Source organism: Lissotriton helveticus, chromosome 6 (genome assembly GCF_964261635.1).
Source record: "Lissotriton helveticus chromosome 6, aLisHel1.1, whole genome shotgun sequence".
Taxonomy (NCBI): Eukaryota; Metazoa; Chordata; class Amphibia; order Caudata; family Salamandridae; genus Lissotriton; species Lissotriton helveticus.
Window position 1 is genome coordinate 1,330,138,853 of NC_136067.1, and position 23,374 is coordinate 1,330,162,226.

Sequence of the window (23,374 nt, forward strand, 5' to 3'; positions counted from 1 at the left end):
TTCGAGACTAATCTATATTAGTTTGTTTTTGAGACTGTAATAAATAAACCCTTTAACTTTATTCAGTAGTCCTAGTCTTATTAAGTGGCCAGTTGGTTGCACTGTAATTGAGCTATGCAATGTATGTTTACTCCCTCAAAAAATATAATAAAGGTCCACCGATCCAGGAGAGAAAATATTAACAGGGTTAGAGAGTACTCTAATATCATGTCCGAGCCTTTGCAGACTCTTAAAACAACAAATGGTAGGTATTTTTCTCCTGCAAAGGTGGCAACTCTAGGTGTGGGCCCTAGGTAATTAATTGCCCACTGTGGCCATGTCTTTAAACCAGCTCAGTATGGGTAAAAGGTCAGCACAGCGTCTTTACTTGTATTTACAGATCTACGATTTACTCAGCTACGTCCTTAGAAAGCACTTCCAAAAATGTTTCCTCAGTGCATCTGCAGTTGTAATACTGTTTTCGTAAGGGCCGTCCTTCCGTTCGCCGAAGTTAAGCAGGTGTGACCACAACCACATTCCAGGCCTGTCGTGGCTTTCCCTTAGTTTTAGCCACGGTCCTTCACCTCATAACCACACCCCTTAACCCCTAAGTCAACGCCTATTCGCCTCATAGGCACGCCTTCATGCTGGGTAGCCGCAACCATAAACAAGCAGACCACGCCCGGCTGCTCGAGCGAACTGCTGGAAGCAGTGCATTCCAGGCTTGTTCCAGCGCTGCTCCCGCTGTTAGCCACGCCTCTTTTCATTTACGACCACGCCCATCACTGCGCCTGCTGCGTCCCTCCTGCCTGGGTAGCGCATGCGCACTATCTTCGTCCGACGCCATGTTGGGGTTTCGCAGGCTCCTATTAATGCTGTGATTTGGTTTCCTAGGGAGGTAGGAGGGCTACGATCAGAGTCCCGCATTGCCCCACGGGGCAGCCCTAGCTGCGGCAAAAGGAGAGGGCTGGCCGGTGCAGGGGGCGGCACCATGAACTCGAGCTCTGACCTGTCCCGGCGCAACCCGCAGGAGGATTTCGAGCTGATCCAGAGGATCGGCAGTGGCACATACGGGGATGTGTACAAGGTGAGGCCGGAGGAACTTCAGCATCGCCTTCCATGGGGGACGGAAGGGCCGTTGTAAAGGGCATAACATAGTACGGATGTCTTAACCTGCAACAACCACTTCCCAGGAAATAACAAGCCTGTATAAATTGGGCATCATATCATATGATCGCCCAACGTGTGAAGCTTATTACCCAAGGGGGTACCGGTAGTGCACTAAAGGTTAAACAAACAAGAGGATGTTGGGTGGGCATAAAAGTAAACAAAAGCAACAGTGGGACCATCTGCCCGAGGATTGTGTAATGGCTTGGTCTGGTTGGTGCCCAGTGTGCAGAAGGTTGTCCTGACAGTGACAAGCGCAAAGCAACGACTCCACTTGTGGCTCTTTGTCGGCATTCACGCAAAACTGCTTTTTGTTAGTCTATTTGGAGTTTGTCCTTTTATGAATGTAGGACTAGAGATATCAGAATGCAAAATAAAGATACAGGCTGGGTGTGTTATTTACTTATGACAGGAGACACTTCTGCTGGTTGCAGCCTATCTGAAAGCCAGCCATGCCACCAAAGCCCCCTCCCCTTCCTTGCCCAGAAGATCGCTTCCTGTCTGGTGTCTTAGGCTGCCTTTCCTGCACTGGGACAGTGGCTGAACACTGCCGGCCTCAGAATGTCCCAGTGCCTTTACTTGTGCATGGTTCCCTCCCTGTGCATTGAGGTGGAGATGCAATTTGTCATTGTTTTTAAGTAGCTTTTCAAGTGCATAGAATGTATTTCTGATATTAGAAAGTTGGTGATTTGAATTTAAACCCTGGCAGTACTTGTCTTTCGTTATTGACTCCAGATTCACAGTCTAGAACATGTTGTTGTTTGCTGAGACTGTAGCTTAAGTTTTCCTGCAAGATTTCGCTTTGTATTCACCGAAAGCCTCTATGTTACGACTCTTCAGAGTGAACTAAACGGTCTGTAAACATCTGACGCAACTTGTTTGGAAAGTTTATCCATTCCACGCTGAACGTATTAAGCATTGAACTCTAATCACATATTTTCTATTTGTAGTTAAACTGGTCACGCACATCAAAATCTCAGTTTGCTCCTTGTAGGTGATTCTGCTCACTGTTAGAGGATAGATATAGGGTTATAGTGTTTTTGCAAAAACATTGTTACGCGATACTCGAGGAATATTTATAGCTGTACTTTTTTTTTCTACTGCCATAATTATAGCTGCAGGCTCTGGCGGGCAGTTCATGTGTATATATTTTACCAGGGCAACCATCATTTTGGCTTTGGGTAGTCCTCGTCTTGAAAGCGAGCAGTGACCACAGTTATTTTTCTACATAGGGAGAAAAACAGTAGCACCTCTAGCTATTTTTTGATTCTCATCAACCGATTGCGGCAAATTCCAGTCTGTTGCTTCAGTCAAAATGTAACAAGTTGTAGGATCGCTAAGTACTAAATGTCAATTCTTGTTTCTTTTAAAGTTGCATTTACAAGGCAATATATCGTGTACATTGTCTAAAAAGTTGAAATGTAGACGGCCGTGGAGTTGGTATGAATATGTAAACATTTACAATTAAGTAAATTAGTGTAGGGTGCTGAAAAGTCTCTTAAATTCCAGAATTAACCTTAAATGGTATTGTTTTAAGGGGGTATTGCAGTTTGCAGCAGGCTGGATTTATGCTGTCGGAAAAATTCAATTTGTGAATGCACCATTGTTCAACATCTGTGCTCATAAATTAGCTGAAAGAAGCTTCGAACCAATTGTATCTGTTGGCTGTTTTGGTGACATTTCAAAAAGTTCTTTTGTGTATCAAAATGCTTGAAAGATCTTGAAGCAGACATATAGCAGTGTAGTCCTTCAAATACCGATTTGTTTGTGGTTCATATGCCAGCCCTGTGAGCTGGAGAGTTATTAATAGGGAGAACCACAATATGTTATAGCTTGAAACACTTTATGCGCAAATCGGAATGCTGCTATTTGGCATTTCTTAATATTTCTCCATGCGGAATGGGTATTTATAAAAATGTATTGTGTAGTTAGTTAAAACCATTCCAATTTTAGCATAAAATCATCAAGTGTAACAAGGTTCCTACTTACATTTTGAATTGTGCAATGTTAAAAGGATCTTTTGATCTTCTTAAATGAAACATTGAACATAGTGTATCTAATACCAAGTCAGCAAATGTGTGTCTGGAATGTTAAAATGTCTGCTGACGGCTTCATAGTGATTATAGAAAACTCTTGGTCATACTAATAATTCATTTCAATTCTTAACTTTAGTCTAAAAAAGTTGGCGATATACCTCTAAGATCCGAAAAGAAAGTGAACTATGTGCAAGTTAGTACCAGATAACAGTAGTCCTCCGTTATGATTTTATGTACATCATCCCTTTGCCTTTTTTAGCTGCCATGCAGTTGGAGTTTGTGTGCAAAAAAGCAAATGTACGAATGAATGTAACAAGCATTTAGGAAATGCGCAAGTTAGTACCAGATAACAGTAGTCCTCCGTTATGATTTTATGTACATCATCCCTTTGCCTTTTTTAGCTGCCATGCAGTTGGAGTTTGTGTGCAAAAAAGCAAATGTACGAATGAATGTAACAAGCATTTAGGAAATGCGCAATCTTAAACATCTGGGTATGCTTTTCATCTTAAAAGAGAAAAATGTACTGTGTACAAGTTGATGCCAAATGACAATTGTCCTCTATTACGATTTAATGTACATCTGCGCTGTGCCCTTTGTAGCTGCCACATGATTTGGAGTTTGTGTGCAAAATGCAAACATGTTTGATAAATAGCACCACTAAACACGATTTGTTTGATATTGATAACAATTTGCTGACTTGTTGCTAGAACTTGGCTGCCCTGCATTAACTCTGTAACAACTGGCTGTTTAGTAATGCCATTATGGCAGGTCGGAATGATCAAATCCGGAGAGAACGGAAGGCTGGAGGTAAAAAATGTAGTCTCCAGTTATTCACGGCTGGAGAGATACACAGGAAGTGTAAAAGTGGCTCTTTCGCCTGTTCACAGAGTCGCCACCGACTGGTTGGCCATGTTCGTTTCCATGTAGGAATCTTATCTTTTGAGCAAAAAGCTCCCAGTCAAATCAAGAATAGAAAATGCTGCACAGTTGGAGTTATGTGTTGAACCATTTACGGCTGCGGTGACCGGACCTCATAAATAGATAGAACCATCCATCCATGTTTTTCTTTGCCAGGTCAGCTTTGTCCAATAGCAAGGCTTTTTGTTTTGCAGCAATGTTTACTATTTTTTTTAAATGCAGGGAAGCTATAGCTGTGCCCCATACTTCTTGTAAGTTGAGAGAAAGTAATGCTTGATCAAGTACAGTTGGCCAGTCTTTCTTTCCTTTTGCTGGCTCTTCAGTTCCACCCAGCAAAGGCCTGGCAAAGATTCTTCTTGAGCTGCTCTCAACTTCCAGCACCATTTTAGTATTTCTGCTTGCCTTTCTGGAAATGATTAAGTAACCCAAATTCCAAGCAAACTTGTGCCTGGGATGTAAACTGCGGAATAGGGAACATTTGTTTATAGAGGCTGGATGGTTGGAGATTCAAAAAATTTGCATCTTGGCCCTTAAATAATTCGGAGCTGTAAGTAAGGGTTGGAAGAAACTTAGGAGCAATGACTTTTAATAGGTGGGAGTTGGATGGACACATTAATTTTAGTCTCAGAGTATTTAGCGCAAAGCTTAATTTGTTCGCCTGGGCACGTCTTTTAATTAGATGCTGTTTAAGTGTAAATCTGGAGTCTATCACAACTCCTAGATATTTGTAAGAGACACTCTGCTCTATACTGTTCCCTGCTGCATACCACTTGTGTTTTTTGCTGTGGGACCCGGTGTTTGCAGAGAAACAGATGACCTTTGATTTATTGTAATTTAGAGACAATCCAAGCTCCTCTGTGTATTCCAACAGCTTCGTTATCAGGCGCTGTAGGTCAACCGGGGTCTGGCTGCGTAGGACAATGTCATCTGCATACTGCAGACCTCTGACTTGATGGTGTGCTAGCTTTGGTGGGTCGCTTTGGACTTCTGTGAGCCTCTTATCTAGATCTGCTGTAAATACGTTAAATAAGCTGGAGGCTAGCACGCACCCTTGTTTTAGGCCTCTCTGCGTTGGTATCCTTGCTTTGGTTCTTTCTCCATTTCCTAGCTTTATCTGGACCCAGGTACCCGAGTACAAATTGAATAGGGCCCTTAATAGCGATTGCGGGATGCCCCATTTTCCCATCTTTTGCCATAGGAGTTCTCTAGGCACTATATCAAACGCCACTTTTAAGTCGACGAAACACATATACAGTTTGATGGACTTTCGCTCCTCTTTTTCAACAAGGAGATACAGGGCCAGAAGGTTACACATTGTGCTTGTGCCTGGTCTGAAACCTGTTTGTGTGATTGGAAGGATCGTGCTGGAAGTGACCCATTCTTCGACGCATAGAGTTAGGCTTCTGCGTCAATAAGCGCAATTAGTCTGTAATTTGCCATGTCTGATCTCGTGGCAGCTTTGAATATCGGGTGCAGAACGCTACCTCTCCATGATGCATGTATGTTGTTTGATTGAAAAGCGTAATTTAACAGTGGCATGAAGAATTCGGCCGAGAAACGTTGATCTAACTTAAAAAGCTCGCTTGGCAAGCTGTTTGGGCCTGGGGCTCCACTAGATCTAAGTTTGTTAAGGACTATCTCAACTTGATTAATTCGAATCCAATTACCCTCGGACACATTTTGTACGTGGTCACTTTTCTGTTGGTTCTGGGTGTGATGATGTTTGTCCATAGCTACATGTTTGTTGGTGTGGCTCAGATGGGCTATCAAATATGCCTCAAGGATGTTTGCATTGTGATAACAAAAGGAGCCATTGCTATGTTGTTTATTTCTGCCTAGACCTTCTTGTTATTATTTGATTTACTTTTCTGCAGCAGCTTGAGCCAGGTGTTTTTGATGTGATTTCTTTGCAGTCCATACTTCTTGTTTGTATTTCCACCTTAACTGATTGACTTGGTGATTTACGTTTTTGCCTGTTGTTTGTGCATTGCCACAAAATCTCCTTATTTCTCTGTGGAGCGTCCTTTTTAGGTCGAGCAGACCTACTCTCAATGCGTGAGCATTGAGAGTGTCTGCTTCAGACCTTTTGTGGCCCGTATTTAGGAGAGTGGACAGCTACCAGACGCGCGCTTTGACGAGGTCGGATTTCACCTCGGGAGCGAGCGTCTGATAGCTGCGCATGCGTGGTGCAAGCCCTGGCTCTCACACAGACACAGACAGCCCCCACCCCTCTGCATGCACGCACGCGCACACACACACACACACACACACACACACACACAGGCGCGCGCATGCACACGCAGGCATACGGCACACATACAGGCACACTATCCCCTACCTCGCATTCTCTCTCAATCACACAGTCACGCATGCGCACACACATTCCCACACGCGCGCACACACTCCCCCTCCCCCTCCCCCAGCCCCTCCCCCACCCCTCCAAGGCATACACACAGGCACGCACGCACTTCACTTCAGCCCTGGGCCCCACTCACCGACTGCGCTCTTCCGGCGGGCTCCTCTCGCGCTCCGCGCCTCACGGCGCGTCTCGTCTCCTCTTCACAATCGGGGCTCCCTCAGGTCCGAGGAGCCCCGCAACAGACACCACACTCCTCCTTCTCCCCGGCCCCCTCCTGGGGACCCGGGCTGATTCGGACAGGCAGGGCGCTCCATGCGCCGGCAGCTCGTGGACCTCGGGAGGCGGGACTTCCGGTCGGCCGCGACCGGATTGGCCGGCCGGCCAAGAGCTTCCGGGTCGCCGCGGGACTTGTTAACACTACCGTCCCTGGTATGGCAAGGGTGGTAGTCCACATAAATGGCCACCGCAGACATAGTTCGTATGTGTGGTATTGTTTGGGTGCGATTACATGCAGCCCTCGCGTGTACCTCCGACATGCTAACATCGCGTGCGTCGACCAGGGGGTGGTGCTATGTGTGCTTGGAGTGTTTTTTCCTGTCAGGGGCATGGATGCGAATACAGAAAATGGCATTTTTCTTGTGACACCCCCGCCTGTTAACACCGTGAGAGCGCGAACGGTTGCCCACACAGTAAACCTATACCACCGTCTCCATTACGTGCGGACTCCGGTCATACCTTGAGAGAGACGCCACGCGATCCTGTCTAACGACCCTGGCATTATGTGGGAGTATTTGGGGAACGGGACCCACGATTCTCGCACTCTGGACGTTCCCAACGATGTGCCAGCAGTGGCACGTGAAGCTGCAAAAAGCGCGTTCTAGTATCAAAGAACGGTTAGGTGGCGCGAGATGCTGACATTAAAAGACCGGTGGGCGGGGTCATAACGATTTCTGGGTTACCTGCTAATTAGAAGCCCTTGAGCAGGGTTTATACGTGTTGTGTATAGCCTAATGTGTCCTATTCTGGATACCGTAGTTTTCCATGTGTGTCCCTCATGAGCTCTTCACAGTACGGTAAATGTCAATGTTTTCAATTGGGCAACTGTCCGGTCTTCTCAACTTCTTTTTGAGGAACACTTTTCAAAGGAGGGGCATGGCGCCCAGGTGCTCATGCAATCACGCGCTCTAAACTCCCTCTTTAATTTGGGGGGCATTTTACCTGCAGGACAGGCTCACTGTAATAGGGAAATAAAAGTAAAACGATGCAAGTGAAGTTCGTATTTTCAGTTTATTGCAGGAACATGCAAGGGATCAGTGCAGTTCTAAGATCAGCCTTATCGTATTTCATAATCGGAAAATATTTCATGAGCAGCTGGTATTACGACAATATTCGAGTACATTCTTGCTCTCCCAACAGTAATTTGAACCCAGGTTTCCTGAGTTGAGCTCCAAAGTTTCCAGCAATGTTGCATAAACCTTAAAGCAATTACCAGCACCGGTAACTAGAAGTGCTAAATGTCAAGATGCACCTCTGCTGACTGTAATGCAACAAACGACAGAAAGAAAACTATGGCCCGTTCACTGAAATGAAAGGAAACAAGCACTGGCAAAGCACGTAGGACCGACTTTCCAAAGAAGCATGCGCAGACCGAAAACGCTGCAGCCAGAGATACACATGCTCCAAGCACATACACACAGGCAACATGTACAGGCACAAAGCCACCAACGTAGCAGACGTGCCGCATGCATACAGGCACCCCACCTGTGCATTACAATGTGTTCAATGACACCAGTACGCGCTGCCTGTGTTTCCATGTTGTATGTGTGCTTGTGTTGCATTGCGTGTATGTATATCTGACTGCATGTGTGTTACACAGATTAAAGACTATGTGGAGCCTTGACATTTTTTTCCATATGGTGACTCCTGTTGTGCATACAGACTAAGGTCATGCGTCATATGACAGTAAACGTGCTGCTCCGAGTGCGGGCGCGAGCCTGTCCCGGCTCTGAGCAGCACACTGGTGAAAGACAGACCAGATCTTTGAAGACGCCAGTCAGCATCTTGCTGCATACAAGGGCACCGCCGGAGTTTAGAAGAAGGATCGCACCACAGGTGGGTGCCGTCACTCACTGAGCCCTGCTGTGAAGAATGCCTGGGGGCAGGGCTTTAAGTGGACTGAAAAAACTGGGGGGGTCTCTCAAAGGGGCGTGGTCAGTGTAATTGGGGCATGGCTTTAAAACACTTACGCTAAACATCTGTCTTTAGCATAGTGTGCCACCCAACTTGTATTTTGCTGTTTCTGTCATTGCATCCAGATATTTGATGCAACAAGTAACATCATACCTACAACAAGTAAGGACTATCGGCTTTGTCAACGGTTAGTAGCTGCAACTATGGCTTGTTACATATAATATTGAAAACGCTTCCAATTAAAGCTCAGGTGAACCTACCACAATGTTGCTGCTCTTGCAGTGTCGCGTGCTTGGCTTTTTTATAAGTAAAATTTAGCAGAGCGTCTTTCAAGCATATTGCATTAGAAATGCTATAGGCGTCGCATTTACGATAGTTATAACTATTAGCATTGTAAATGACATAGCTATTAATTTAGCTATTTTCAAAAACAAGACATAAATAAAAAATGTGTCATTTACAATACCAATAGCTCAAACTTTCCTAATGCGAGACCTATTGCATTGTAAATGCTTGTTTTTTCCATGCTAACGAGCTGACTAACTCTGGTATTACTTTCCTGGTTCTGTTTTCTTGTTGCTTGTTATGTGATGAAAATTGAGAAATAAGCATCATTATCATGTTTTCCCAGTTTTTCCATGACCGTTGTGTGTTTTGTGCTTGTTTGTTTACAGTCATATTTTTTTGTGTAATCCATAAATACACCAGCATTTTTGCCATTCCACGCTAGCCTTTTTAGGTTATGTGGGCTGGGGACTACCAGCAGGTCATTAGTTTCAGCAGCTCTCAGAGTGTGAATGCGAAATCAGTTGCCTGGAGGCTATGGTCGCTCTCTAGTCGGTGTATTATTTGGTAGCAGGAAGTCATTTGAAGTAACTCTGTATCCACTGTAGAATAGTCTAAAACAAAGTTAGCATGCCTCAATATTCTAGTTGTTGTGGCTGGTTGGTCTTGTGGTAAACAACCATTTAGGGTTAGCATCCCTATTTTGGCTAATGATGAGGCACGGAGTTTGCCGTATCTGTCATATGTGCGATGATTTGTGATTACTGAAGGAATGTTTTTCCAGTTGAGTTTGTTTTGTTGTTTGATTTGGAATTGGTCCGATAGTAATAAGAACATATTGAAATCATCTGACAGAATGATGCCTGCTTGCCGGTAGGTGAATTGCAACCTTCTGAGTAAAGCTATTTAGGGACTCTATTTTCTCCGAAAAAAAAAGGTTCTCCGAAACTTTTTTTTGATCCCGGATGGATATACACATTACATATTAGTAATGAATATTTCTCATATTTGCGCAGCGGTTCACTAAGCGGGTTTTGCGTTAGGGAGATTTTAATGCATTGGATCCAGGTTTTTACTAACTCGATCAATTCCGATTTCCACTGTATGTTGGTGGTAAGGTAGATTGATAAACCACCAGGCGCTCTGCCTGATGCTTTTCCCTTGATGGCGTATTGGTGGTATTCTTTAAAGTCGTTGATCGGTATAGGTGCCATGGCCCAGGTCTCCTGAAATAATATGTCACATTTTTGGAGAAAAGTTAATAGGTCAGCCTCCTCTATCTTGCTACCGAAGCCGTTGATGTTCCAAGAGCACAATTTTAAATCGCTTACTCATGCCTCGCTCTTTGTAATCGCAGTACCCCAAGCTGTTGAAATGAAAATGTGTCTGTTTTGACTGGCTTCTCCAGATGCTGCGTGATGAGTAGTAATGCGTAGATTGGACCGGCTCTCCTGGGCGCTAACGTTAGGGCCTGCGGCCTCCCGAAGTAAACCACTGGCAGTTAATGTTCTGTCTTCTACTGTTGGACATAACGGGCCTGGATACTGTTCTGTTTCAATTGTTTTTATTTCAATTCCCAATTTTACGAAGATTTCTCTGTGGCAACAGACTTCCGTTGTGATTGTTGGATCACTCCAGGTTACAACCGTGATTTCTCTCCCTTTTGCACGTGTCTGGTTTGAATTTTACACTGTCAATATGATCTGTGTTAAGATGTTTTAATGTTTCAGTGGAGCTTGAAAGCTTTAATATTGAGCAGCAGTTGAGAATGTCATGGCGTTCTCTTGAGTTATAGTGAGGAAACAATTCTAATGTTTGTAAACCTTCAGGAATATCTGACTATCGTTGCTTGCATGTATGTCGGCACTAGGGAGATGTGGCCTGGCAAAATTTCCACTAAATTTGTTTTCTTCTATTGAGGGTTTCATTTCTGTTGGATTTTGTATCAAGTTTGTTTTTGTTAGTCTGTTGTCATTTTCTGGTTGTTAACTTTCTCTCTGATTGTGGAGCATGGAACGGTTTGGTTTTCCAAGTGATGATTGCGGACGGCGTTCGAGGTAACTCTTGTACCTGTTTGAGGTGTCTGGGCTGAAGCTTGCGGCCTCTTCTGTTTGTTATTCCTCATTTCCTCAGTCGCTTGTGTTCCCTTTTTGTTAATGGGTCGCTGTTTTTTTTGCTTCTGTGGAGTTGTGACTCCTGCATGGGGCGACGGGCCGCCGCATTGTTGATTGATTGGAGTGGGTGCGTTATTTGCGATGGCATTTGCTGACTGGATTTCATCCGAGTCTCTCATGATGTAGTCCAGTGTTTCCCAAACTGTGGTCCGCGGACCCCCAGGGGTCCGTGACACATTCCCAGGGGGTCCGTAGGCAACAGTTTTAAAAGCACAGAAACGTTTCTTGTATAATTATCAGCTTTCCAGCAACAACAAAAGTGTCAAGAGAATGCCAGTGATTAATGTACCTGCTGGAGAGCAGGAGAGATTTGTTCAGTGGCAGCTATGATTTAACTAATGTAGCACAGAGGGTTAAGGTGCCTACTGCAAAGAACGTGTAACATGCATCTTAAAAAGCAGTATTTTATGTGCCTAGGTTCGTGGTTACTGCTTTTGTCACAGAGTTTTTTTTTTTACTGTGCACTTCATAAGTGACAATCGTAATCTAGCAGAGCGACCTATAAACTGTCATCAAAGAGCTGCTTGCAAACTGCATGGTACCAGTTAGTAACTTATATTTTGTCCCAGTTATTCATTAACCTGATGCTGCTAAAATGATATATATGGGTGGAAATACATTTTTAATGTTAAAGTCAATGCTAGCCACTGTGTTATGTTCTGAATCCTGAGTTTGTGCTTTTCCAGACCAAGCACTCTTTAAACATTTTATATACACACTGATTTACATGTATGATTCAATGTCTCTATATGTGTGTGATGTAAAGTGCTCTGACATCCTACAATGGTATGAGAGATGCTATAAAACAAATGAAATACATATGACAGAGGGGCTATTACTTCAATATAAACTAATGAGGGGGAGATGTACGATCTGTTTTTATATGCGCGAACGGGTTTGCGAACCAGTTTGCGCATGCAAAAACCTATTGGGCCATGTACATAGCCTATTTCGCAAGTCGCAATTTTTTTGCGACTCTCTAAATAGGTTTTGCAACTTGCTATTTGGAAGGGGCACTCCCTTCCAAATAGCGAGTCTCAAAACCATGTACAAATGTTTTGCGGTCGCAAAACAGTCACAATTACCACCTACTTCAAGTAGATGGTGATGCATTCGCAAATGAGAAGGGGTCCCCAGGGGACCCCTTCCCCTCTGCAAATGCATGCAAAATTATTTTTAAGGGCAGGCAGTGGTCCCAGGGACCTCTGCCTGCCCTTAAAAATGAAACAAAAACGTTTCATTTTCTTTTTTTTTTAAATACATGGTAAACAGGCAGCATTTTTTTCAAAAAAACTGCTTTATTTAAAAGTAGTCCGAGACATGGTGGCCTGCAGAGCCCAGCAGGCCACCATCGCTGGGAGGGCTGGCATTCCCAATGGGCTCGCAAATTGCGAGAGGCTCATTAATATTAATGAACCTCGCAATTTGCGACCCCATTGGGAATCCCAAACAGTGTTAAACACACTGTTGTACATTCCATTGAGCGACTCGTAATTTGCCACTCGCAATGTGTCGCCAATTGCGAGGCGCTAAATGAAATGGGCGTACATCTGGCCCAAAAACCCTTAGTACTTTGAGTATTTGTTTTGTGTGCACACGTGTGTATTTTTTTCGAATTACTGTTTTAATGTTTGAAATTTAACTCATACAAATTGCTTGGGGGTCCCCGGCTTCCAGTGGTGACTCAATGGGGGTCCTCAGGAGTCAAACGTTTGGGAACCACTGATGTAGTCAATTTGACTCTCCTTAACAGTTTACCAGAGGAAGTGGTTAGATTCAGTTTACCCGGTCCTGTATTGGTTGAAACGCTAGGTGATGAGCCAATGTTTTGTGGATTTTTTTGCTTCTGCCAGGATGTCTGTCAGAATTGCAGGGATGGACTTCAGTTAATTCATGGTGCTGGAACATTGACATTCATGATACGTTGTATGGGGATCTTTTTGCACCTGCTCAATTATGGAGTTTAGGTCTTGGAGTTTTTTCTCAATGCCAGAAACATGAAATGCCAGGGCTTGCAGAAGAACAACTTGCAACTCTAGTTTTTCTGAGTGCTGAAATAGTGCAGTGGAGATGGTCTTTATTTTGTTGATGAAGGGTGACCATAACGGGGCTGCGAAAGGTGATAAGTGTTCTGTCTGCTGTGCATCCATGCGTTGGCTTAGATGGATGCAATCGCTTGATTTGTTCATGTTGTCCTCCGTGGCATCCTGCACCGGACTGCTGCTAGATTGGTTAAAGAAGCCAGGCCCTGGCGGAATTTTTATTGGGGGGGGCAGGGAGCGGCGCGCGTGAATGGGGGAAGGGGCAGGGAGAGGCGCGTGTGAATGGGGGAGGGGGGCAGGGAGAGGCGCTCGTGAATGGGGGAGGGGGGCGGCAGGGAGAGGCGCTCGTGAATGGGGAGGGGGGCAGGGAGAGGCGCTCGTGAATGGGGGAGGGGGCAGGGAGAGGCGCTCGTGAATGGGGAGGGGGGCAGGGAGAGGCGCTCGTGAATGGGGAGGGGGGCAGGGAGAGGCGCTCGTGAATGGGGGAGGGGGCAGGGAGAGGCGCTCGTGAATGGGGAGGGGGCAGGGAGAGGCGCGCGTGAATGGGGAGGGGGCAGGGAGAGGCGCGCGTGAATGGGGGCAGGGAGAGGCGTGCGTGAGTGGGGGCAGGGGAGGCGTGCGTGAATGGGGGCAGGGGAGGCGTGCGTGAATGGGGGCAGGAGGAGGTGTGCGTGAATGGGGGCAGGGGGAGGCGTGCATGAATGGGGGTAGGCGGCAGGGAGAGGCGCGCATGAATGGGGCGGCACGCGTGAATGGGGGTGGTGCGTGTGAATGGGGGGTAGGGGGTGGCGTGCGTGAATGGGGGGAGGTGCGCGTGAATGGGGGCAGGGGGGCGTGAATGGGGGCAGGGGGAGGTGCGCGTGAATGGGGGCAGGGGGAGGTGCGCGTGAATGGGGGCAGGGGGAGGTGCGCGTGAATGGGGGCAGGGAGAGGTGCGCGTGAATGGGGGCAGGGAGAGGTGCGCTTGAATGGGGGCAGGGAGAGGTGCGCGTGAATGGGGGCAGGGAGAGGTGCGCGTGAATGGGGGCAGGGAGAGGTGCGCGTGAATGGGAGTAGGGGGCGGCGCGCGGGGAGGGGGCAGGGAGCGGCGCGCGGGGAGGGGGCAGGGAGCGGCGCGTGTGAATGGGGGAGGGGGGCAGGGAGCGGCGCGTGTGAATGGGGGAGGGGGGCAGGGAGAGGCGCTCGTGAATGGGGGAGGGGGCAGGGAGAGGCGCGCGTGAATGGGGGTAGGGGGAGGCGTGCGTGCGTGCGTGAGTGGGGGCAGGGGGAAGTGTGCGTGAATGGGGGCAGGGGAGGCGTGCGTGAATGGGGGGAGGTGTGCGTGAATGGGGGCAGGGGGAGGTGTGCGTGAATGGGGGCAGGGGGAGGTGTGCGTGAATGGGGAGGTGTGCGTGAATGGGGGTAGGCGGCAGGGAGAGGCGCGCATGAATGGGGCGGCACTCGTGAATGGGGGTGGCGTGCGTGAATGGGGGTAGGGGGTGGCGTGCGTGAATGGGGGTAGGGGGTGGCGTGCGTGAATGGGGGCAGGGGGAGGTGCGCGTGAATGGGGACAGGGGGAGGTGCGCGTGAATGGGGGCAGGGAGCGGCGCGCGTGAATGGGGGCAGGGAGCGGCGCGCGTGAATGGGAGTAGGGGGCGGCGCGCGGGGAGGGGGCAGGGAGAGGTGCGCGTGAATGGGAGTAGGGGGCGGCGCGCGGGGAGGGGGCAGGGAGCGGCGCGCGTGAATGGGGCAGGGAGCGGCGCGCGTGAATGGGAGTAGGGGGCGGCGTGCGTGAATGGGAGTAGGGGGCGGCGCGCGGGGAGGGGGCAGGGAGCGGCGCGCGTGAATGGGGGAGGGGGGCAGGGAGCGGTGCGTGAATGGGGGAGGGGGGCAGGGAGCGGCGCGCGTGAATGGGGGAGGGGGGCAGGGAGCGGCGCGCGTGAATGGGGGGAGTGGGGTAGGGAGTGGCGCGCGTGAATGGGGGGAGTGGGGTAGGGAGCGGCGCGTGTGAATGGGGGAGGGGGGCAGGGAGCGGCGCGCGTGAATGGGGGAGGGGGGCAGGGAGCGGCGCGCGTGAATGGGGGAGGGGGGCAGGGAGCGGCGCGCGTGAATGGGGGCGGTGGGCAGGGAGCGGCGCGCGTGAATGGGGGAGGTGGGCAGGGAGCGGCGCGCGTGAATGGGGGCGGTGGGCAGGGAGCGGCGCGCGTGAATGGGGGCAGAAAGTGGCACACGTGAATGGGGGCAGGGAGTGGCACACGTGAATGGGGGCAGGGAGTGGCACACGTGAATGGGGTGGGGGGGCAGGGAGGCAGCGCGCGTGAATGGGGGGGCAGAGAGGCAGCGCGCGTGAATGGCGGAGGGGGCAGGGAGGCAGCGCGTGTGAATGGGGGAGGGGCGCAGGGAGCAAGCGCGCGTGAATGGGGGAGGGGCGCAGGGAGCAAGCGCGCGTGAATGGGGGAGGGGCGCAGGGAGCAAGCGCGCGTGAATGGGGGAGGGGCGCAGGGAGGCAGCGCGTGTGAATGGGGGAGGTGGGCAGGGAGCGGCGCGCGTGAATGTAGGGCAGGGAGTGGCGCGCGTGAATGTAGGGCAGGGAGCGCGCGCGCATGAATGTAGGGCAGGGAGTGGCACACGTGAATGGGGGCAGGGAGTGGCACACGTGAATGGGGTGGGGGCAGGGAGGCAGCGCACGTGAATGGGGGAGGGGCGCAGGGAGGCAGCCGCGTGAATGGGGGAGGGGCGCAGGGAGGCAGCGCGCGTGAATGGGGGAGGGGCGCAGGGAGGCAGCGCGCGTGAATGGGGGAGGGGCGCAGGGAGGCAGCGCGTGTGAATGGGGGAGGGGCGCAGGGAGGCAGCGCGCGTGAATGGGGAGGGGCGCAGGGAGGCAGCGCGCGTGAATGGGGGAGGGGCGCAGGGAGGCAGCGCGCGTGAATGGGGGAGGGGCGCAGGGAGGCAGCGCGCGTGAATGGGGGGGGGGCAGGGAGGCAGCGCGCGTGAATGGGGGAGGGGGGCAGGGAGGCAGCGCGCGTGAATGGGGGAGGGGCGCAGGGAGGCAGCGCGCGTGAATGGGGGGCAGGGAGGCAGCGCGCGTGAATGGGGGAGGGGGGGCAGGGAGGCAGCGCGCGTGAATGGGGGAGGGGCGCAGGGAGGCAGCGCGTGTGAATGGGGGAGGGGCGCAGGGAGGCAGCGCGCGTGAATGGGGTAGGGGGGCAGGGAGGCAGCGCGCGTGAATGGGGGAGGGGGGCAGGGAGGCAGCGCGCGTGAATGGGGGAGGGGGGGACAGGGAGGCAGCGCGCGTGAATGGGGGAGGGGGGGCAGGGAGGCAGCGCGCGTGAATGGGGGAGGGGGGGGGCAGGGAGGCAGCGCGCGTGAATGGGGGAGGGGGGGGGGGCAGGGAAGGCAGCGCGCGTGAATGGGGGAGGGGGGGCAGGGAGGCAGCGCGCGTGAATGGGGGAGGGGGGGCAGGGAGGCAGCGCGCGTGAATGGGGGAGGGGGGACAGGGAGGCAGCGCGTGTGAATGGGGGAGGGGGGGACAGGGAGGCAGCGCGCGTGAATGGGGGAGGGGGGGCAGGGAGGCAGCGCGCGTGAATGGGGGAGGGGGGGGCAGGGAGGCAGCGCGCGTGAATGGGGGGGGGGCAGGGAGGCAGCGCGCGTGAATGGGGGAGGGGGGGCAGGGAGGCAGCGCGCGTGAATGGGGGAGGGGGGACAGGGAGGCAGCGCGCGTGAATGGGGGAGGGGGGGGCAGGGAGGCAGCGCGCGTGAATGGGGAGGGGGGGCAGGGAGGCAGCGCGCGTGAATGGGGGAGGGGGGGGCAGGGAGGCAGCGCGCGTGAATGGGGGAGGGGGGGGGCAGGGAGGCAGCGCGCGTGAATGGGGGAGGGGGGGCAGGGAGGCAGCGCGCGTGAATGGGGGAGGGGGGGCAGGGAGGCAGCGCGCGTGAATGGGGGAGGGGGGGCAGGGAGGCAGCGCGCGTGAATGGGGCAGCGCGCGTGAATGGGGGCAGGGAGGCAGCGCGCGTGAATGGGGGCAGGGAGGCAGCGCGCGTGAATGGGGGCAGGGAGGCAGCGCGCGTGAATGGGGGCAGGGAGGCAGCGCGCGTGAATGGGTGAGGGGGCAGGGAGCGGCGCGTGTGAATGGGGAAGGTGGGGCGCAGGGAGGCAGCGCGCGCGAATGGGGGTAGGGAGGCAGCGCGCGCGAATGGGGGCAGGGAGGCAGCGCGCGCAAATGGGGAAGGCGGGGCGCAGCGAGCGGCGCGTGTGAATGGGTGAGGGGGCAGGGAGCGGCGCGCGTGAATGGGGAAGGCGGGGCGCAGGGAGCGGCGCGTGTGAATGGGGTAGGGGCGGGGAGCGGCACGCAGGGATGTGGGGAGGAGGCAGGGAGCTGGTATGATGGATGGGTGGGTGGGTATATTTTTTTGCAAACCTAAGATGGCAGAAATGGTACTGCTTATTACTTTTACACTTCTAAAGTGTATTGAATATGCTAGCAAAGTATAACAAGCATTGACAAAAGCAATAGGTCTTGCCTATCTATGTGAGATGTATTTTAAGCTATGTTGCGAATGGCTAAAAGTAATGTAAAAAAGCTGTATGACACAGCCAGCATCGTCTACACTGTAGCGCTTTTTTATTTTCAGTTATGGTGCAGTAAAGTTAGCGCTGCTGTATAACGTGGCTAAAAACATTACCAAAGCCAATAGATCTCACATAGCCAAGACCTAATGGCTTTGCTAATGCTTGGTATGGATTACCATATGATAATTTATAAGTGGTTATATAGTGTTTACACCGGCTGAAGTGATAATGTTATAGAATGGAGAATGCCTTTGCCAAGGTGATAGCATGTCCAGATTCAGAAACATTTTAGAACCATACAAAAACTGTATAAATATGCCATATAAGTGGGCTGAATGTAGCATAAGGTGTAGGTAGACAGAAAAGTCCAATAAGTTGCAGCTTTTATAACTGTGATGCTTTAGACCAATGATGCTGAAAGTACAGTCGGTTGCCTGCATGCGTCCCTCCTGACCTTTACATGCGGCCCCCTTTGCAACAGTAGCTAGCACTGGGCTGCTGTTCACTCGACTCAGCACTAACATGAAAATAAGTTACACAGCGAGCATTTGTTTAAAGGTTCATTGCAGTCAAAGTTAAACTAAAGTTAAAGTGCACCCCTTATCTGTAGGAGCACCCTAATTGTTAGAGAGGGCAACATTTAAAAATGATTTAATTAACATGGTGAACCGTTTCATTTTAGTAAATCAGATTACAGCGTTACATTCAGAAGTATTTTTTTAACAGTGATAGTTTTCAAACATGAATTCAGAAACGTTCATGCATCATCAACTTGACAACAATGCCATTAGTGATTACAGCCAAACACAGGAGTAAGTTTTGTACAGCACACACCCTGAAGTCTTGCATTTTGAGGTCCTCTTATACGTGATAATGAAGAAAAAGGAGGGAAATTGAAGTAAAACAATTGCCCATGATCACACAGTTTGGTCAAGTTGGAAAGCCACGATTTATCGCAATCCTCTACACCCACTGTATGCCCCCCCAACCACCCTGCTGGCATCAGTCACACCCAAGAGCAACCTTTCGCCCCCCATGAAAACGTTTGTGAATACCCATTCTTTCGATTGTCTTACTTTTGGGGCAGTGAATACAAAATAACCAAAAAAGAACTCTTGACTGCTTGTTTAGTAGTAAAATATGGTAATAATAGGTGTTCAGTGGGTTTCCTAGACCTTTTGGTTCTTGTGCCACTGAATCTGCTGCACCGTTCAAATTATGACCCTAGTGCCTGCAAGGTAACTGCACTTGTGACTGTTTAGTAGTAAAATATAGCAATAATCGGGGTTCAGTGTGTTGCTCAGAGCTTTTGTCCCCTCTGCCACTGCACATGCTGCACCATTCAAACCATTACCCTAGTGCCGTCAAGGAAATTGCACTTGTGATTGCTTGTTTAGTAGTGAAATATAGCAATAATTGGTGTACAGTGTATTTCCTAGCGCTGTTAGCACCTGTGTCACTGCACCTGCTGCATCGTTTAAATAATTACCCTAGTGTCTGCAAGGTAATGCACTTGTTTAGTAGTAAAATATTGTAATATTCAATACTCCATGAGGACATTGTTTATATCCAGCAATATATATGTTCCGATAAAAGGCACAGTTGCGGACGGAATGAACAATTACTGTGTAGCTAAACACAAATGCTTTCATAAAAGGTACCCTTAAACTTATTCAATTCTTCAAAACGGGTTGCCACAGATGTCATAGATAAAGCTTTTGCATTACACATCAAAATAAAAACCAAGCACTGTTAAATTGTGTTACAATGTGGCTGGCTATTTCCTGTGAAAATATATTATCCTGTGCTTGACAGTGAATTGCCCATAAGCAGTGTAAATTGCCCAAGATCACCACATGTTAGGTTGACTCTGAGAATGAAATGTGTTTTTAGGTTTCGCCTGGGCCAGAGCTCCTAGCTCCGCGCAGGAGAAATCTTATGTTCCTACAGTGTGGGGCTTAGTCCCGCCTCTGCTTCCATTGGCTAGCTCCATAAATGGAGGCTAGCCATTGGGAGACAGAGGCTGTCAATCACGCTTTCTCGTGAAAACGCGATTCGGGGGCGTTTCTCTGACATTTTTTAAGTCCCGCCCCTTTGTCCTGGGCCGCGCTGTCATTGGCTGCCGGCCGGTACACCCCCATGAAGTCATTCCCCGGGCCGCGCTGTGATTGGCTGGCCGGCCCGGGACCTGACTTAGCATTGCCTGTCTGTGCTGGAGGTCACCGAGGGATCCAAATACTTGAATGCCCTTAACTGGGCAGATAAGATAAGGCCGTGAAACAAAGGTGGTCTGGCACTGCAGTGCTGGAGAGCGATGGCGTTTGTTTTTCGTCATTCCATGCCGACCACGGCCGCCGGAAGAAGTCCAGGTGAGTCCCCGTTCCCACCCCCCCTCCCGCTGACCGTGTGCTGTTCCTGCCCCCCCTGTCCGTGTCCGCCCCCCCCTCCCGCTGTCCGTGTCCGCCCCCCCCTCCCGCTGTCCGTGTCCGCCCCCTCTCCCGCTGTCCGTGTGCCCGTAGGTGCTTGTTGAGTCTTTGAAACACAGGCCTTTGACACCACGCTTCTCACGCTTTATCTGAAGTCTCACTGTTCGCAATTCTGTGGCAGTCGTGTGAGGGGCTCTCGCTTTTGAAGCCTTAATATTAGTTTCAGGCCGCCCTTATGTCATACTTAACGAACATCTGCAAATTAACTGAACGCCCACAATTGGGGAGGTTACAGCGATTAATTACCGTGTGGTTTTCCCTAGTTGGCTAAACTAAACCCGAGTTCAGCACCGAAAACGTAATCATTTTACTATTGTGCCTTCCACAGCAACCGCCAGTTCACTACGACTGCACTACACATGTGCTTGATTGATTCTCAAAGAGAGAATCGGGCAGCTTTGATTTTCCGAAAGCATATTTTTTTAAGCACAACCCTCATCTGTCGGTAGTGTGCTTTTTAGTCAGATTTACTGAAGGAAGGTCTTTTTTTGTCTACCACTCACATATTGTCCCAGATAGTATTATATAAATCTCCCAGACACATTTTCAATATTTTTATGAGCCCACAATACCACTTACGCCGGATTAAAATACAACATGAAAGCCCCCGCTGAAGTGGAAACAAGATTTTGAACGGAATGCAGGCGTTCCCGTATCCTATTTCGTAAACCGGCAATGTCTGTAGGTTCTTGCAATGCGTTCTCCAATTCAAATGCGATTCTAGTACTTTCTCAGCTGAAGAGAACATGCCATGCAGCTACCGGTGTCTGCTTGAAGTAGAAGAAATGTAGGGACATATGTTTGAGAGCCAACGCGCAAGCGGTGATGACATTCGATTCACACTGTGCGATGCCCACTCACCATGAAAGCTGCAGTTTCTCAGAAACCATTACACTGAAAGCCTAGCTTGCCGTGCATCATTCAGGCCTCGCAGTATCAGCAGCAGGGGAGGTGGGATGAGGGACTGAGCTCCACAGCGCGCTGTCAGTGAACGGTCTTCCCTGGCACCCGATGCAGCAAGGACACCGGATACGAGTATCACTAGCTGGTTATCATTTGCTCCACCTTCCTTCCTCTTCATCCCAGATCCAGGGCTGTCAGCAGCAAGATGCTCCTATTCCGAGGAAGCAGCCTGTAACAGGCACTGTAATCGCCTTCAGATGGAATGCACCCGATCAGCTTCTCGGGCTCATCCTGTAATGCCTTGATAGAGCAGTAAGGCACGACAGCATTGCCGCTTCTGGGTGGTTTCTGTCGCATGCATTGAGCTGAATAGCTTAGTTTTATGCTTCTAAGTCTTTAATGTAGCAAGAGTGATTATGTTAATTCGTTAAGATACTACATAGAGAAGACGCGCTGTAGCGTGAAAATTGCTTCCGTTTCTAAAAGAAACAAGCAGTTGCAGTGCAATAGGTATCGCATTTGCGACAGTTTGAGCTATTGGCATTGTAAATGACAATGCCTTTTATTTATCTGTTTTGATTACTAACACAGATAAAAGGTATTGTCATTTACAATGCCAATAGCACAAACTCTTCTCTCCTATTCAAAGAAGCAGCCACCATTGTCCCGGGCTGCTTGGAAAGTGAAAGCGCGCATAGTGTGCTGAATGTTGCAGGAAAGCATGTTGTGCCTGCAGTAGGAGGAACTCTTTAAAGAAAATAGTGCTTACAGACTAAAACAAGCATTTACAATGCAACGGTTTCGCCTTTGGAAAAGTTAGAGCTATTGGCAATGTAAATGACACTGCCATTTATTTATCTGTTTTCAAAACCAACACATAAATACAAATTTTGTCATTTACAATACCAATAGCTCAAACTTTTCCAAAGGCGAAACCGTTGCATTGTAAATGCTTGTTTTTACTTTGTTCCTGAAAAGGCAGTTTCGCAAATGAAATGGACTCACCAAAGAAGACGAATTTTGAAAAAATGTGCAATTGTTTTGTGCTGCTGAACCAAATAGCTTTTGAGGTGGCTATGTCTAAAATAAAATAAACAAGCATCGGCAAAGCCAAAAGGGCTCTGCAATGCCTGATCTGATTGGCCTTGTCACTATGAATGTTTTTAGCCTAGCTGCCTAGCAGCACATCTGAAAGCACAGAATCACAAGATGTTGAGCCGACGGCGAGTCTCTTCGCCCCCCCCACCCCCAGTTGTGTTTATTTACCTGCCACTCCTAACACAAACAAGCATTGGCATAGCCAATAGGTCTCGCTTTTGGGACCTTATAAGTATTTAGTTATGCTGCACATTATCCTTGGTGCAACAACATCAACTGTTGCATGGCTAAACACTTATAAGGTCCCAAAGGCGAGACGTATTGACTATGCCAAATGTTTGATTTGGGGCTTATTTGGTAAATGGTAAGCAGCACATGTGCAAGGGATACTTAATGTAAAGGGGGCAGTACAAAGGTGCTTTGCTCACTGGTCCCTGCACACAGTCTCTAGCAGACAAGGAGTAGGCGGGGGTCTAGCTGACACTGGTGCAATACGTCCAGTGACAGTGAGGCCCAGAGCCCTAAGGACCCAAAGGAACCCTGATTAGTGCTGTGGTTTTCTGCCGCAACAGCAGTCAAAGTCGCCAGTTTCCTTGCTTGCTCAAGAGCTGAAGGCATCCTTGCTACGCCTCCGGGAGCAGGTATGATCTGAGAATTAAAAGTGGCCTTGCAAATGTTTATTTACCATCTCTCTATGTTACACTAAGCAGTCATGAACAAAAGGAGACATAAGGTGTGTGACGCAAAGATGGCAAAGGTTTTTGCAAACTTTGTGAAGTTAATTTTAAATCTTTGCAGTCTTGGTAGACTTTATTAAATGTGTGCAACTTAAAAAAGCCTGGTGAGTCAGCGTCATCTAAAAGTAAGTTTACAGGGAAAAAAACTCCCCAAAATACGAACATTTTCTCGCAAAAACGTAAGTTTTTGTGAAGCGAATTTATAATCTCGGCACACTATGCAAACTGTACAAGTTACAAAGTTTGTCTAAGTGGCTCGGGTTCACCTTAAAAGGACATTTCGTCCAATCATCAGCCCACTCAGGGAACGGCTGGCCATACAGCACACTGGAAAACCTGTGGGGGCTGAAGGAGAGTGGGCTTCTCTTAGGATGTGGAAAGCTAAGGGAAACTCAGCCCACACACAAGCCCTGAGCAAGTGGAACACACTTTTCTTATATGTACATACGAG

General features: G+C 49.4%; 1 protein-coding gene across 7 annotated transcripts in view; it reads left to right on the forward strand.

Annotated features, from left to right (window-relative positions):
* Window positions 1–781: 781 nt before the first annotated feature.
* The window catches only part of MAP4K3 (mitogen-activated protein kinase kinase kinase kinase 3), a 1,422,157-nt gene continuing 1,399,564 nt past the window's right edge, over window positions 782–23,374 (forward strand). For 5 of the 7 annotated variants that reach the window (XM_078649058.1, XM_078649059.1, XM_078649060.1 and 2 more), the window contains exon 1: window positions 806–1,066. In XM_078649058.1, coding sequence (XP_078505184.1) covers window positions 971–1,066 — 96 coding nt within the window. In that variant the 5' untranslated portion in view covers window positions 806–970. Of the gene's footprint in view, window positions 1,067–23,374 lie in introns of all 7 variants that reach the window. The other 2 variants (XM_078649063.1, XM_078649064.1) reach the window with 1 other exon arrangement.